Source organism: Chiloscyllium punctatum, chromosome 14 (assembly GCF_047496795.1).
Source record: "Chiloscyllium punctatum isolate Juve2018m chromosome 14, sChiPun1.3, whole genome shotgun sequence".
Taxonomy (NCBI): Eukaryota; Metazoa; Chordata; class Chondrichthyes; order Orectolobiformes; family Hemiscylliidae; genus Chiloscyllium; species Chiloscyllium punctatum.
Window position 1 is genome coordinate 8,310,749 of NC_092752.1, and position 17,168 is coordinate 8,327,916.

The window sequence follows — 17,168 nt, forward strand, 5'->3', positions numbered from 1 at the left end:
AATAAATGACAATTCATTCATGGATCGTTTCACAGGACATAGCCCTGACAAATCAGTCAAACTGCCTAGTTTAAAATATAAACAAAGCCTAGCAGTTAGCTGACACTCAGCACTAACTGGGTAAATGTTTTATGGCAACACCTCTAATAATCATACTCACCTGCCAATCAATCAGCATTCTACACTCATGCAACATTATTGTTGATTTTTCCCTTAAATTGGTATTCATACAAATTATTCTGAGTGCATGAAAAAGCTTCAGCAAAATAAGTCTCTTCACAGCAATTGAAGATATACTCCTGCTAAGTCCATCCTGAACCATGGATACAAATATAGCTCAAATTAGGGAAGAAGAGAGAAACCCATTTTTTCTGCTTCCCCATTACTCACTGAGCTTTTGTGATTCATGGACAATGGCTCTCAAATCCTTCTGTTTCATAGTTTTCGGCAATCTTTCCCCATTTAAGTAATATTCAGCTCCTTTAGTCTTCCTGCCCAAGTGTAAAACCCCACATTTCCCCACATTATATTCCATCTGACTACTTGTTTAACCTGGTAAAAACAATGACTACAGATGCTGAAAACCAAATACTGGATTAGTGGTGCTGGAAGAGCATAGCAGTTCAGGCAGCATCCAACGAGCAGCCCTGAACTGCTGTGCTCTTCCAGCACCACTAATCCAGTACTTGTTTAACCTGTTTATATGCCTCTGCAGACCATCATCCACGCCACTTGCCTTCCCACCTAATTTTGTCATCCACAAACTTTGCTAAAGTACATTCATTTTTCTCACCCAAGTCATATATTAGAAATAATTGTGGCCCATAATTCAAGTTCACTAAAAAAGTTAAAGAATAAACTATGTTTGATCTTGACATTTATATTCACTTTTGCGTTGGCCATGCATTTACAGCTCTTCACACATCCCAACTTGCAACCAAAACAAATATATGGCTTGCATGCTTGGCATCACACTGGTACCAGAGTTCGTTTGTCACATTATTCATGTGTGTTATTGACAGTTGCCTTTCATCATTAACTGGTACATTGCCCATCACAGCTCCTCCACAAGAATCCTTTCACCAACCAGTCAGTGCACTCCAGTGTGATATAAGTGCAATACTAAAAACGTTGACATTTGGGTCTTCACTCAATATATTTTCACATACAGATCCTTCTGAGAAAGCATACAAGATATGAGCAGGTAGGGAAACAGTTAAGTTTAATGTCAAATGGCTTAATCTTTACTGTTGGTGGTCGCTGATTGTAACGGTCACCTTTCCAATATAGATATTGCCTTATTTGTAAGCTGCTCCCTGTAAACGACTGTATAATTCCTTAAGAATCTGCTGTTTGAGAGAAGACCAAATACTCGTGTCTCTGTGCACATGGGCAATCGTTTTCTCTCCCTCCAGAGCCCAAAATAAAGATGAACGAGGTAAAGACATACTGTGTCTGAGTGTTTGCTTCGCCAGATATGCGGAGAGGGAAACAGGATGACACTTCTAGAGCATTTTATCTTTAAAAATAAAACAGCTTGTTTTACACTATCTCTTCTTAATCACAGCCGACTGCACCTATTTTTAGTTGAAGCCAATATGATTCAAATTGTTCTTCAGTAAATGCATCAATGTCACAGCAAATTAGCAACTAATTCATATTCCTCTGTAGACTTTTGTCCACAATGGATCGTAAACAAATTTAACACAACCATACTGTTGTGTAGAAAAGCAACACACATTTTAAACTAAAGGATATTAACATAAACCAAATCTATAATTTTAAAGAGAAATACAGACAGACAGACAGGCTCAAAGACGTTAGTTTGCACTTGTTTAATGTGGCTTTATAGGTTAAATAATGCAGTTCATAGTGTATATGGGATTTAGGGGTTTATAAAGAGACAGAATACAAGATAGGATGCAATGTTAAGTAAATTTATAGCACCAACTCAGCCAAGCAGGAGTCTAATCCTAGGCAACACATTCTAGGAAGAACATATGAAAATATATCAATTAGGAGCAAGATGAGGCCATTCAGCTCCTCAAGCCTCTTCAGGCTTTCAATAAGATCATGACTGATATGACTGTAACCTCAACTCCACATTCCTACCTTCCCCTAAAAACCTTTCAATCCTTGTTGATCAAGAATCTCTCTACTTCAGCCTTAAAAAAAACAAACATTTATGGACACTGCATGCACCACTTTTCAGATCTCCAAATACCCATGACCAAATACCCAAAAATCATTTTGTCTGCTCTCAGGTTTAAATGGGTGAGCTGTTTCAATTGTGACTCATGTTTCTAAATTCTCCTGTAACAGTAATATCCTGGAAAAAGAAACACTTTTACAAAATGTCTTCTGGCCACAAAATCATTGAACAACATGAAGAAATGTAGAACCATACAAAGGATTCAGCATAGAACAGATCCAGATTGTCAAAGCCGATCCAAAAATACCCAGATGCCCTTTTTTATCCTGCCTTCCTGAACTAAAAATAGCCCGGCAGCTTATAACACTTAATGGGCAGATCCAGGTACTTTTTAAAAAAAAAGGTTTAGGGTCTCTGCGTTTACCACCAACTCAGGCAACAAACTCCAGGCACCCACCACCTACTGCACAAAAACATTTTTCCTTACATCCTCTCGAAACCTTCTGACACTTGGCTTGAATCTCTGACCCCTCCTGTTTACTCTACCTCTACCCCTCACAATTTTGTATGCCTCAATCATGTCACCCTTCTCTGTTCCAACGAAAACAACTCCAACACAATCACACACTCTTTACAGGAACAACCTAATCATTTTACATTGTTTTTGGGTGGCATGTGACTATAGGGAAGTGGCAAGGGGTTGTGTCTTGTGTGCATGACTGACTGTGATGCAAGACCCTAAATAAAAGAAAGGGCGGATCCCTTATTCAGGCAGCCTCACTTGACACGCTCCACAAGCATCGCAAAGAGTGTTAAGGGATTGTCCAAAAGTTTGTACTTGCTGAAATAAATCGTAGCTGTTCATAGAAGTTGGCAAATTGCAGTTGCATCAAGCCTGTAAGAATCTAAAGGGAACCTAACACCCCTACTTCTGTATCCTCTACCTCTGTTAATGAAGAAGAGCATTCTTCAGTGCCTTCTTTACAGCCTTGATAATCAGACAAAAAATTCATTTAAAATTCTTCCCACATCCTCTACATTTTCACACAAAATCGCGTCTTCATCTGATTGTTCCACTTTTTCCTTAACGATCCTTTTGTTCTTTATATACTGGTAAAAGATATTTGGGTTTTCCTTTTTCTTGTTTGCTTGTGTTTTTTGAATGGCCTTTGATTCAATTCTTTACTTTCTATACTCTACTAGGCTATCCTGGGGGGCTTTACCAATTATTTATTCTTTAGCAGTCGAATCAAGTCCACCTCCACTAAATCACTTCTGCAATGATACTATGGCTTTGAGAGATTTTGTCCTTTTTTTTTGGAGAGGGGTTTTGGGCCATTGGTATAAAAGAGACAGCTCAGAACCTATCAAGTAAACAGCTTGTGAGCCTGTTTTTCTTAAATCAAGTGTCAGAACAAAAGTAGCAGCATGAATGGATGGAGTCAGGCTCCCACAAAAACAATTTTAGTTTAGCTTTCAGCTGTTGTTTGGGTTTGGAACAGCTCTGGAAGCTGTTATTTATCTCTTTATTACAACTAAAAGCTTAAGTTCTCTCTTGATATCAGAATCACGAGAGACAATCTGTTTTACTGACTTTGCTTTTGCCAAAAGTATGCTTACTGAATCATAGAAGATAATCAAATCCCTACACTGTGCCAACAGGTCATTTGGCCCAACAAGTCCACACCGTCCTTCCGAAGAGTAACCCACCCAGACGCAGTCCCCTATCCTATTACCCTACATTTACCTTTACTAATGTACCAAACCTACACATCCCTGAACACTATGGGCAATTTGCATGGCCAATTCACCTAACCTGCACATCTTTGGATTGTAGGAGGAAACCAGTGCACCTGGAGGAAACTAATGCAGACACAGGGAGAATGTGCAAACTCCACGCAGACAGTCACCCAAGGCTGGAATTGAACCCGGATCCTTGGCGCTGTGAGGCAGCAGTGCCACTGAACACCATGATGTAACTGTATTGGAACAATTGTTGTTTAGTAGTTAAGTAATTTATCAATCTGTTAAGTTTTGCAATTGAGTTGAAATTATACTAATTCTTCTTTCTTTAGTTTGCATTTCAACTAAAAAGGTAAGAATAAATGTATTTAACTTAAAGCCAAGTAGTGTCACAAATCGAATTATATCTAGAACACAGCACTTTACACTCACCTTTAAGCAAAAGTTATGATCTAGGCTATATTTCCTGGATATTTGAGGGTTGGGGAAGGGGGTGGTGGTGGTGGTGATTTGGTCTGGCTGATAATGAATTGGGAGCTCTGGTCAGGATCAAAATCTCTAATTCTAGGTTGGGTTTAGGATTAATGGACTTAAAGACAGTAAGTGGTGAGTGCTTTTTTTTTGGAAGTTGCATTTGGTTGGGAAGAAAGAGGTTTGGAACTTCAGAAATTGTCAAGAGGAAAGTCAACTCAAAATGGTGGGGGTGAAGGGAGAAGCTTTGAGTGGTGATGGGACATGATGGTGATCTATTTAAATACGACCAAGTGTTATTCAAGTTTGATGAGAAGCACACAGAAGGTTTTTGCACTTCATTTGAAAAAGTGGCTAAACAAATGAAATAGCCACCAACCATGTGGGTAATGGTGCTTCAAACAAAATTAGCAGTTATTTGCATCACTATTAGAGGAGTTACCTGGGTAGTAAGAAGAGGTGTAAGAAAAACATTTTAAAGTGCACACTAGTGCCAGAAGTCCACAGACAACATTTTAGGAATCTGAGAAGGGAAGAACCTGGTCAAACATACCTAAAGTTTGAAAGGATAAAACAAAGTAACTTTGAAAGGTGAATAAGGAAATTAAAAATAGATGAAACATACAACACTTGAGAGACTTATTTTGGAGGAGCTCAAAATTCACTTTCTGAAATAGTGAGAAAATTGCAAGATTAACAGCAGAAGTGGCACAAGTGTTAGTTCATAAATCAAAGTTTGGCTTCCAAATTAATTTCAATCTGTGAGGGATAGGAATTGGGGAATAGAGAAATCCTCAAGTGATAAAGAAAAAGGAGATCTCACTGAAGATAGTAAAGAGAGTTTAGTGCAGGTTAAAAAAGAAACTCACGAGGCATAAAAAAATGAGCAAAAAAACCTCAGGTGTTTTCACTGCAATAAAGTAGGATACATGAAGTCGCACTTTTGGTGATTTAAGACAAACACTGGGAAAACAGATGTGGTAAAACAGGATAAGCCTGTGGGGTTTATTGAAGTGGTAAAAGGAGATTGCAATGGAAGTTGCAAAAATAAAATGTACAGCCTACAGGAGCAAGTCAATCTTTGATGGTGAGATATGAGAAGCTATGTAATTTAGAAGGAGCACTACCAGAAAGGGTGAAAATACATGGAATTCATTATGAGAACTATAATGTTCCATTGTATAAAGTAAGGTTGGAGAGTCCAGTAAAAAGTGATGAAGTTGTGGTAGGAGTAATAGAGAAATTCTCTGTTTCAGAGATTTGTTTATCCCCAGGAATGATACAGCTAGATCATAAATAGAGATGATGCCTACTGTGGTTGAAACACCAGTGGAAAAAACAGGCAACTGAGATGTTACAGCAAGAACATCCTAGGATTTTTCCTGTCTGGTAACAAGATCACAAAGCCACAAGTTGAAACAGGAGGAGAAAGCAAAGAATAAAGATAAGGAAGTTGAAGTTCATTGATCAGACACTATTTGTTCAAATGGTTGAGAACAGGTGGAGGTCAAACTGGACATTCTTAGTTCAGAGAGGTTTGTTGAGTTACAACAAAATGATGAAAAAATAAAGCAGTTGTATGAAAAAGCTCATGCAGAAGTAGAATCAGAGATTACCCCAGACAATTACATATTCAGGCAGATGAAAAATGGGCAGAACTTCACATTGTATCTGGCACTATCAGACAGGATTTGGGAAGTACAGATGAGGAGCAATTGTTCCACAGAAAGGGCACAGCAGACTGTGGAGATTTTTAAGGAGCAACTGTTGCGAGTGATGCACGCATTTATTCCTGAGACAGGTAAGGAGGGGTAAGATTACGGAACCTTGGATGACGAGACCAGAGGAGCTTCTCGTCAAAAACAAGGCAGCTTACGTTAGGTGGAGGAAGCAAGGATCTAGCACAGCTTTAGAAGATTAGACGCTTGCTAGAAAGGAGCTCAGAAATGGACTAAGGAGAGCCACGAGGGGTACAAAACAGACTTGACAAATCGGATTAGGGAGCACCCAAAGACATTTTAGTCATATGTGAGGAATAAGAGAATGATCAGGGAGAAGGTAGGGCCGATCAGGGATAGCATAGGGAACTTGTGCGTGGAGTCTGAGCAGATAGGGGAAACCCTAAATGAGCATTTTGCTTCAGTTTTCTCTAAGGAAAGGGATCTTGTTGTGAATGAGAACTTTGAGGAGCTGGGACACAGGCTTGACCAGATCAAGATTGATGAGGTTGATGTGCTGGAAATTTGGAAAATATTAAGATTCATAAGTCCCCAGGGACAGACCAGATTTATCCTAGGTTGCTCCAGGAAGCGAGAAAGGAGGTTGCTAACCCGCTGGTTTGCCTCCTCACACTCCACGCGAGTGGTCCCGGAGGTTTGGAAGGAGGCAAATGTTGTTCCTCTTTTCAAGGATAATAGGGAAATCCCTGGCAATTACAGACCAGTCAGGCTTATGTCTGTGGTCAGCAAAGTTTTTGAAAGAATCCTAAGGGATAGGATCTATGACTATTTGGCAAAGCATAGTGCGATTAAAGGCAGTCAGCATGGCTTTGAGGGCAGGTCATGCCTCACAAATCTTATTGAGTTCTTCGAGGAGGTGACAAGATAGGTTGACGAGCAGTGGATGTGGTGTATATGGACTTCAGCAAGGCATTTGATAAGGTTCCCCACAGTAGGCTCATTCATAAAGTCAGGAAGAATGGGATACAGGGAGATTTGGCTATCTGGATTCAGAATTGGTTGGCTGACAGAAGGCAGAGTGTGGTTGTAAATGAAAATTATTCTGCCTGGAGGTCAGTGTTGAGTGAGATTCCACAGGGCTCTGTTCTTGGGCCTCTGCTCTTCGTAGCTTTTATAAATGACTTGGACAAGGAGGTTGAGGGGTGGGTTAGTAAATTTGCAGATGAAACAAAGGTCGGAGGTGTTATCTGTTGTATAGAGGGCTATTGCAGGCTGCAGCACGACATGGAAAGGGTGCAGAGCTGGGCTGAGGAATGGCAGATGGAGTTCAACCTGGATAAATGCGAAGTGATGCATTTTGGAAGGTCGAACTAGAATGCTAAATATAGGATTAAAAGCAGGATTCTTGCAGTGTGGAGGAACAGAGGGATCTGGGTGTGCAAGCACAGATCCCTCAAAGTTGCCACCCAAGTGGATAAGGTTGTTAAGAAAGCAGATGGTGTTTTGGCTTTCATTAACAGGGGGATCGAGTTTAAGAGCCACGAGGTTTTGCTGCAGCTCTACAAGTCACTGGGGAAACCACACTTGGAATAGTGTGTCCAGTTCTGGTCGCCCTACTATAGGAAAGATACAGAGACTTTGGAGAGGGTACAAAGAAGGTACCTTGATGCTGCCTGGACTGGAGGGCATGCCTTATGAAGAAAGGTTGAAAAAGCTTGGACTTTTCTCTATGGAGAGAAGGAGGAAGAGAGGGGACCTGATCGAGGTATACAAGGTAATGAGAAGAATAGACAGAGTTAATAGCCAGAGACGTTTCCCTAGGGCAGGATTGACAGGTATGGGGGGGTCATAGTTTTAAGATATTTGGGGCAAGGTATAGAGGAGACGTCAAAGGTAGGTTCTTTACGCATGGTAAATGCATGGAACGCGTTGCCAGCAGTGATGGTGGAAGCAGAGTCATTGGGGACATTTAAGCAACTGCTGGACAGGCACATGGAGAGCAGTGAGTTGATGGGTGCATAGGTTAAGTTATTATATTTTACATTTCAAAGTTGTGAGAAGATTTGTAGCTCGGGTGCTCGTTGTGGTGGTTCTGTTCACCGAGCTGGTAATTTGTGTTGCAGACATTTCGTCCCCTGTCTAGGTGACATCCTCAGTGCTTGGGAGCCTCCTGTGAAGCGCTTCTGTGATGTTTCCTCTGTCATTTATAGTGGTTTGTCTCTGCCACTTCCGGTTGTCAGTTCCAGCTGTCCACTGCAGTGGCCGGTATATTGGGTCCAGGTCGATGTTTGTTGATTGAATCTATGGATGAGTGCCATGCCTCTAGGAATTCCCTGGATGTTCTCTGTTTTGGCTTGTCCTATAAATGTAGTGTTGTCCCAGTCGAACTCATGTTGCTTGTCATCTGCATGTGTGGCTACTAAGGATAGCTGGTCATGTCGTTTTGTGACTAGTTGGTGTTCATGGATACGGATCGTTAGCTGTCTTCCTGTTTGTCCTATGTAGTGTTTTGTGCAGTCCTTGCATGGGATTTTATACTACTACTACTACTGGACAAGCCAAACAGAGAACAGCCGGGGAATTCCAAGAGGCATGGCACTCATCCACAGATTCTATCAACAAACACATTGACCTGGACCCAATATACCGGCCACTGCAGCGGACAGCTGGATCTGTATATAAAACAATTTACATTAACTGCATACCATCCAAAATTGCAAAGAGCATGAGAGCATGAGCCAGAAGCGGCAGAGACAAGCCACTATAAATGCCGAAGGAAACATCACAGATGCGCTTCACAGGAGGCTCCCAAACATTGAGGATGTCACCTAGACAGGGGACGAAACGTCTGCAACACAAATTCCCAGCTCGGCGAACTGAACCATAACAATTTGGACTATGTGTCAAATATGGGGGAAAGATTAAATACAGTGGGTGAGGTGGTTAAACATCATTTGAAATTAACACAGCATGTGATGAAACAGGAAGCAGACAAGAAATAAAAATTTGTGGTTTCACTAGAAGAGATAAAGTATTAGTTTTAGTACCAGTAGTAGGTGAACATTTAAAAGCAAAGTTAAGTGGGTCTTATCAAATCTAAAGGAAATTGAATGAGGTGAATCATTTTTTTAAGAATACCAGATAGAAGAATAACTGTCATTTGAATATGGTATTTTGATAGTAAAGGAGTATAACAGGAGAATGTGGTATTTGTTATAGCTGAGTGAAGAACCAAATCCAGATGATTTTAAATTTGCTATTCCTCGAATCAAATTGGATAGTGAGGAAGTTCCCCAAAATATTGGGATAAATAATTGACTTACCTTGTAGAAGAAAATCAAAATAACTTGAGTTATTACAATCACATGGAGAGATAAGGGAATAAGATGGGAAGTATCAGCATAATTACACGTGATGTAAATAGAAGAAATGCTATTCCAATTAAGTAACATCCTTATGGATTTAACTCTCAAATTGGCACAGGCTCAAAGAGAGATTGAAAGCATGCTCAAAGTTAATATAATCGAGATGAGTTGCAGTGAATGAAGCTTACCCATTGTGATGGTGCCAATACCAGACAGCACCAAACAACAAAGTATTGATTACCGCCAAGTCAATGCAGTTCTGAAATCTGATTCATACTCTATTTCACATCTGAAAGACTTTATTGAGAAAGTGGGACAAGGAATTTATATTTCGAAGCTGGACTTACTCTAAGGATACTGTGAGGTACCTTTACCTGAGACAGTGAAGGAAATTTCAGCTTTCGTGACACTGAATGGACTTTACGATCTTAAAGTTACGTTATTGGATATGAAAAATGCCAGCCACACTTCAAAGTCTAACCAATAGAGTCATTTGGGATTATCCAACGGTGTGGTGTATAGACACAATCTGGTGATTTTTAGTCACAGATGGAACGAACATTCGATGCATCTAGCAGAATTGTTCTATTGATTTCAAAAGACGGACTTGGTGATACACCTGGCTAAGAGTGAATTTGTAAAAGCCCAAGTCACATTCTTAGGCTATATCACTGGACATGGACAAATGGCCACACAGGATGTGAAAACAAAGGTTACTGAGAGGTTTCCCATACCATTGACGAAAAGAGAAGCACTACAAATCCTGGTACAAAATGGTTTTCATCAAAAGTTCGGACCAAATTTTATCGGCATGGTTGCTCCACTAACTTGTTAAATAAGTGCAGAAAATTTCAGCAGATGGAATAATGTCAGATGGCATTTGAGAGTCTGAAAGTTGTGTTGACCACACCCGATTACACAAAGCCATTCAAGGAGGTATATTTTGTCCTGGTTTGTTTTAGAGATTCTGAACCACAGGCACTGAGCTGTCTCCTCCAAGCCAAGAGAGGCCTCAGAGTTTTTTTTAAAAAGCAGTTAAAACAACAAAAGCAGCATGAATACGTGAAGTTGGGCTCTCTCAGAACCCAGGTTTTAGTTTTACTTCCAGCCATTTTTAGGGTTCTGATGTTGGCTCTGGAAGCTGTTATTCACCTCTGTTACAGCTAGTAGCTTCAATTCTCTCTCTGGTATCAGAATTGCATGTGAGATAATCTATTTTACTGACTTTGTCAAGACTATGATTTTGGTATGTTACGATATTGGAATAATTGCTGTTTAGTAGTTAAATTATCTATTATTTGGTTAATATTTCCAATGGAGTTACAGTTATATCAATTCTTCTTTCCTTTGTTTGTACATTAACTAAAGGGTAAGAATAAAATGTGTTTAGCTTAAAGCCGAATACTATAACCAATTGATATACATCTGGAACACAGCACCTTACACTTGCCTTTAATTAAAAGTTAGGTTTGAGGCTATTTTCTTGGTATTGGATGAAGGTTTGCTCACTGAGCTGGAAGGTTCATTTTCAAACGTTTCATCATCATTTTAGAAAACATCTTCAATGTGCCTCCGGTTGAAGCACTGATGATATGGCCCGCTTACTATTTGTGTGTTTGGGTTTCCTTGGGTTGGTGGTGTCATTTCCTGTTCTTTTTCTCAGGGGTGGTAAATGGGATCCAAGTCAACATGTTTGTTGATAAAAGTTCCAGTTGGAATGCCATGCTTCTAGGAATTCTCATGCATGTCTCTGTTTGGCTTGTCCTGGGATGGACGTGTTGTCCCAGTCAAAGTGGTGCCCTCCCTCATTCGTATGTAAAGATACTAGTGAGTGGGTCATGTCTTTTTGCAGCTAGTTGATGTTCATGTAACCTGGTGGCTTGTTTTCTGCCTGTTTATCCAATGTAGTGTTTGTTACAATTCTTACACGATATTTTGTAAAACAGAATAGCAGAGCAAAACGACCGCAGAATGCTTCGAGAAATTATTAATGATGCCCACAACTGAAGTCTTCTGATTACATATGTGGATGTACCTACTGGAGAAGGTGACTGAGGTGTCTGTGGGGGAGCACTTTAGGGCCAGCGACCATAATTCTATTAGTTTTAAAATAGTGATGGAAAAGGATAGACCAGATCTAAAAGTTAAAGTTTTAAATTGAAGTAATGATGTGGAGATGCCAGTGTTGGACTGGGATGGATAAAGTTAAAAATCACAATACCAAGTTATAGTCCAACAGGTTTATTTGGGAACACAAGCTTTCGGAGCGTTGCTCCTTCGTCAGGTAGCTAAGTAGAGCAGGATCATAGGACACAGAATTTATAGTAAGAACTGATACAATGTATTGAACAATGAAAAATTGATTGGAGGCAGTTAGTTTTAGGTAAAAAGGGATGGCTGGAAAATGGAAGCCTTCAAAAATGAGATAATCAGAGGCCAAAGACAGTGTGTCCCTGTTAGGGTGAAGGGCAAGGTAGGTAGGTGTAGAGAATGCTGGATGATGAGAGAAATTGAGGCTCTGGCCAAGAAAAAGGTTGCATATGTCAGGTATCGACAGCAGAGATCAAGTGAATCCCTATACAAGTTTAAAGGCAGTAGGAATATACTTGAGAAGGAATTCAGAAGGGCAAACATGGGACATGAGATAGCATTGGATTCTCCTTAACCCTATTTGCCAAAAGGATTCTACAAATACATTCAGGACAAAAGGGTAAATAAGGAGAGATTAGGGTCCCTTAAAGATCAGCCAGGCCACTTATGTGTGGAACCACAGGAGATGGGGGAAGATACTAAATAAGCATTTTACATTAGTGTTTACAGTGGAGACTGATATGGAAGCTCGAGAACTTGGGGAAACAAATAGCAACATCTTGAAAAATGTCTATTTTTGGAGAAGGTGGTGGTGCTGGCATGAAATGCAGAAAGGTTATAGGAATGCAGGATGGTTATAGGAATAGGAAGGGTTTAGAGAGATGTGGGCCAAGTGCTGGTAAATGGGACTACATTAGGTTGGGATATCTGATCGGCATGGACAATTTGGACCAAAGGGTCCGTGGTGTACATCTCTGTGATTCTATGACTCTAATCCCCAGAACATGATCAGATATCCTCAAACTGTGGGAAGCTAGGGAAGTGTTGCCGGGCCCCTTGCTGATTATCGATAGCCACAGGAAAGGTGTTGGAAGACTGGAGGTTGGCTAACATGATCCCAATATTTAAAGAAGGGTGGTAAGGAAAAGCCAGGGAACTATAGACCAGTGAGCCTGACATGGATGGTGGGTAAGTTATTGGACAGAATCCTGAGGGACAAGATTTACATATACAGAGGAACCTTGATTATCTGAATATCAGATTTGCGACAAGACCACAACGTCCCGATGCTCAGCTAAACTAAGGTATTCGGCATTCGATGACCCAGAATGCGATTAACCAAACAATATACTCCCCATCCGTGTCCTTCCGATAACTGAGGTTTCTCTGTATTTGGAAAGGCAAGGACTGACTGGGGATAGTCAACATGGCTTTGTGCATGGTAAATCATATCTCACTAACTTAATTCAGTTTCTTTGAAGTAATAAAGATGATTGATGAGGGCAGAACAGTTGACGTGATCTACGTGGACTTCTGTAAGGTGTTTGACAAGGTTCCTTGTGGTAGACGGGTTAGCAAGGTTAGATCACATGGAATACAGGGAGAACTAGCCATTTAGATATTGAACTGGCTTGAAGATAGAAGACAGAGGTGGGGTGGTGAAGATTGCTTTTTAGACTGGAGGCCTGTGACCAATAGTGTAAATGATTTGGAAGTGAACAAAGGAGGTATGATTAGTAAGTTTGCAGATGACACCAAAATTGCAGTGGAGTGGACAGCAAAGAAGGTTACCTCAGAGTACAACGGGATCTTGATCAGATGGGCCAACAGTCTGAGGAGTGGTAGATGGAGTTTAATTTAAATAAATGTGAGGTACTGTATTTTGGAAAGGCAATCAGGGCAGGACTCATACACTTAATGGTAAGGTCCTGGGGAGTGCTGCTGAACAAAGAGACGCAGAAGTGCAGGTTCATAGTTCCTTGAAAGTCGAGTTGCAAGTCGCTGGGATAGCGAAGGAAATGTCTGGTATGCTTCCCTTTATTGATCAGTGCATTGAGTATAGGAGTTGGAAAATCATGTCGCGGATGTACAGGACATTTGCGAGGCCACTTTTGGAAAAATGTGTGTAATTCTTGTCTTCCTGCTATAGGGATGATGTTCACAGATCTTAGAACAGAATCCCTACAGTGTGGAAACAGACCATTTGGCCCAATAAATCCATGCAGACACTCCAAAGAGTAACCCACCCAGACCCATTCCCCTACCCTATTACTCAACATTTAGCTGACTAACGCACCTAACCCACACATCCCTGAATGCTATGGGCAATTTCGCATGGTCAATTCATCTAATTCACGTCTTTGGATTGTGGGAGGAAACCGGTACACCTGGAGGAAACCCACACAGATGAGGGAGAATGTGCAAACTTCACACAGACAAACAGCCGAGGCTAGAATCGAATACGGGTCCCTGGCACTGAGAGAAATTTGGAACAGTTTAAGAAAGATTTACAAGGATTTTTGCCAGGGTTGGAGGGATATGTTGAATAGTCTGGGGCTATTTTCCCTGGAGTATCGGAAGCAGCGGGGTGATCTTAGCAGTTTATAAAATCATGGGGGGGGGGCATGGTTAGGAAAATAGACAAGGTCTTTTCACTGGGATGAGGGAGTCTAAAACTAAGGGCACAGGTTTAAGGTGAGGGGGAAAGATTTAAAAGGAGAACTCAGCGGCAACGTTTTCATGTAGCGGGTGTTGCATGCATGGAATGAGCTGCCAGAGGAAGTGGAGGAGGATGGTACAATTACAACATTTAAAAGGCATCTGGGTGGGTTTATGAACATGATAAGTTTAGAGGGATATGGGCCAAATGCTGGTAAATGGGACGAGATTAATTTAGGATCTCTGGTCAATGTGGACAAGTTGGACTGAAGGGTCTGTTTCCATGTTGTACATCTCAATGATGATGGAGAAAAATGAGAAGATGAATCGTTGAACCTCCTCAGAGAGATGATTTTACAATTATTTCATGGAAGTCAGAAAATAAGCAATTTTAATTAATAAGTTATCAACCATACACAAAAGCTAGTTGCGTAAAATCTGGTTAACGAAATCCAATTTGCCAGCAGAAAGAGGGGGTGGTGATAGCCTCGTGGTGTCATTACTGGCCTGTTAATCCAGAGACTCTGGTTTGAATCCTGCCATACCAATGGTAGAATTTGAATTCAATAAAAATCTGGAAGTAGGAGTTTAATGATGATCATGAATCCATTGTAAATTGTTGGGGGAAAACCCAAGTACAGTAATACAGCTGACTCTTAGCCCTCTGGGGAATTGGCAGTCATCAAGAGACACATGAAATATTCCGTCAAAGTCCCAATTTGTAGCCTTCTGATTTGGTAGGATAAAGGTGGCAGTGCAGGGGGTTAGTAGTGATGGCAGCCTGGCAGGACAAGAAAGGAAGAGTTCCAGACACAACATAGACCTAGGTGGGAGTACTAGATTGTAGTGCCAATTCAAATGAAAGGGTGGATGGGTGGCAGGATTCATATATGGTGGAAACCTGGTGTATAGGACTGTTGTGCAGTTATAGTATCACAGCCATGGACACCAAAAATGTACTATTATCTACGTCAATCTCACTTTCTCACACTAGCTTTGAATGCTATAATACTTCAAGTGCTCATCTAAGAATGTTGTGCAGGTTGAGAGGTCTACCACCTCAACCACCCTTCTAGGCAGTACATTCTAAGCCTCAGCACTTCCTGTGTGCCGAAGCTTTTCCTCAAATCCCTCTAAACCTCCTCACTTACAGTTTAGAAGTAGCAATTTCTTCAGCCGGACCATGGTGAATCTGTGAACACATTACCATAGAAGACTGTGGAGTCCACATCTTCAGATGGGTTTTTGATTAGTAAGGAGACCAAGAGTTATGGGGAGGAGGGGACAGAGGAAAATGGATGCAGCAGGAGAGAATGGGACACCAGAGTTGGCAGGATGAGATGGGGGTAAAGTTAGGGGAGAATAGACACAGTGGGACAGAATGGGCCACCTGGTTATGGCAGGATGAGACATGGGGAGGGAGAGTTGGTGGTGGTAGTGGGGGGTAGAAATGAAGTTGATTAGATTAAATTACTTACAGTGTGGAAACAGGCCATTCGGCCCAACAAGTCCATACCGACCCTCCGAAGGGCAATCTACCCAGACCCATTCAGCTACATTTACCCCTTTACCTAACACTACGGGTAATTTAGTGTGGCCAATTCACCTAACCTGCACATCTTTGGCCTGTGGGAGGAAACCGGAGACCCCCGGAGGAAACCCACGTAGACATGGGGAGAATGTGCAAACTCCACACAGACGGTTGCCCGAAGTGGGAATTGAACATTGGTCTCTGGCGCTGTGAGGCAGCAGTGATAGCCACTGTGCCGCCTAGAAGTTAGGTGAGAATGGTGTACCCAAACAGAACTGGACACCCACATATGGCAGGATGAGATTGGAGCAAGGTGAGGGGGAGAAACAGGATAAAAGCTGGACTGAATAGGACACTTGGGTATGTAGGCTGGGGGGGGGAGAAAGGAGCACAGAACAGGGCACCCAGGTGTGGCAGGGTGAGGGGTGCGTAGGGGTGAACAAATTCAGCAGGAGAGAATAAGACATCTGGTGAGACACTATGAGGTAGGGGAAAATGAGTACATCGGACACATCGAGGCGTCTGGGTGAGGGAGGGCATAAGGGAGAATGGGTTCAGTATGACAGAACAGGGCACCTGGGTACAGCAGGACAAGGGGGGGGGGGGGCATGTATAAAGTAAGAATGGTTAAAGAGGGACAGAATGGGCACCCGGGCATTGGCAGGATGGGGTGAAGAGCGGGGGCTACTGGAGAATGGGCACAGCAGGACAGGACACAGATACTATAGGATGGTGACAGGACAGTGCAGATATGGAGAAAGTGAGGACTGCAGATGCTGGGGAAAGAGTGTGGCGCTGGAAGAGCACGGGTCAGGCAGCATCCCATGAGGAAGGTGGTCAACGTTCCGGGTGTAAGTCCTTCTTCGGGCATGTGGTAGGCCGGGGTCTGGGCACGGATGTGGCCGGCGGATATGGGGGCTCGGGGGCAGGCAGAGGGACACGTGGATACGATGGGTGGTCGTGCCCCCATGCGGTTACGGCTGGTGGGTGGGATGTGGGGTACGGACACGAGCGGGGCTGCTGTTCGGGGAGGAAGATACACGAGGGAGGTGCCGTCTTTCTCTCTCTCTCTCACCTGCCGGGCCTCCCACCTCCGGGAAGCCGGGATCCCGCGGGGAGCCACGCCGCCGGCCCGGGTCCCGCTCGCCGTTCGCCCGAGCGCCGCGTTTCTTTTCATAACGGAAACGGTCGAGGTTGAAGGAGCTCATCCGGGAACTGGGAGGTTGGCGGCGGTTGGGAGTCGGATTCGAACCCGGAGCCGTTAGGACCGTTAGTGCCGGCCGGCTCGCGGGGGGGAGGAGGAGGAGGAAGCGGCAGCGGCGGGAGCGGCTCAGGCCGAGGGACACACAGAGAAAGAGACTTCAAACCGCTGGGTACATCATTATTTTAACAAAACAAACATCGGATGCCAGACCACATTTATCTATTTTCTTATGTTTTTTTTAACAAAAAGTCTATGTTATGAAGTAATTTCCCGC

At 42.4% G+C, this 17,168-nt stretch overlaps 2 protein-coding genes across 2 annotated transcripts in view; one reads left to right on the forward strand and one right to left on the reverse strand.

The window, feature by feature from the left end:
* Positions 1 to 17,143, reverse strand: part of LOC140485584 (SWI/SNF-related matrix-associated actin-dependent regulator of chromatin subfamily A containing DEAD/H box 1-like) — a 125,630-nt gene extending 108,487 nt beyond the window's left edge. Inside the window, exon 1 of the mRNA XM_072583854.1 lies at positions 16,766 to 17,143. Within this exon, the coding sequence (XP_072439955.1) occupies positions 16,766 to 16,898 (133 nt within the window). The 5' untranslated portion in view covers positions 16,899 to 17,143. The remainder of the gene's footprint in view (positions 1 to 16,765) is intronic.
* The window catches only part of LOC140485586 (uncharacterized), a 52,168-nt gene continuing 51,950 nt past the window's right edge, over positions 16,951 to 17,168 (forward strand). Inside the window, exon 1 of the mRNA XM_072583861.1 lies at positions 16,951 to 17,063. The gene's annotated coding sequence lies outside the window, so the exon portion shown is untranslated. The remainder of the gene's footprint in view (positions 17,064 to 17,168) is intronic.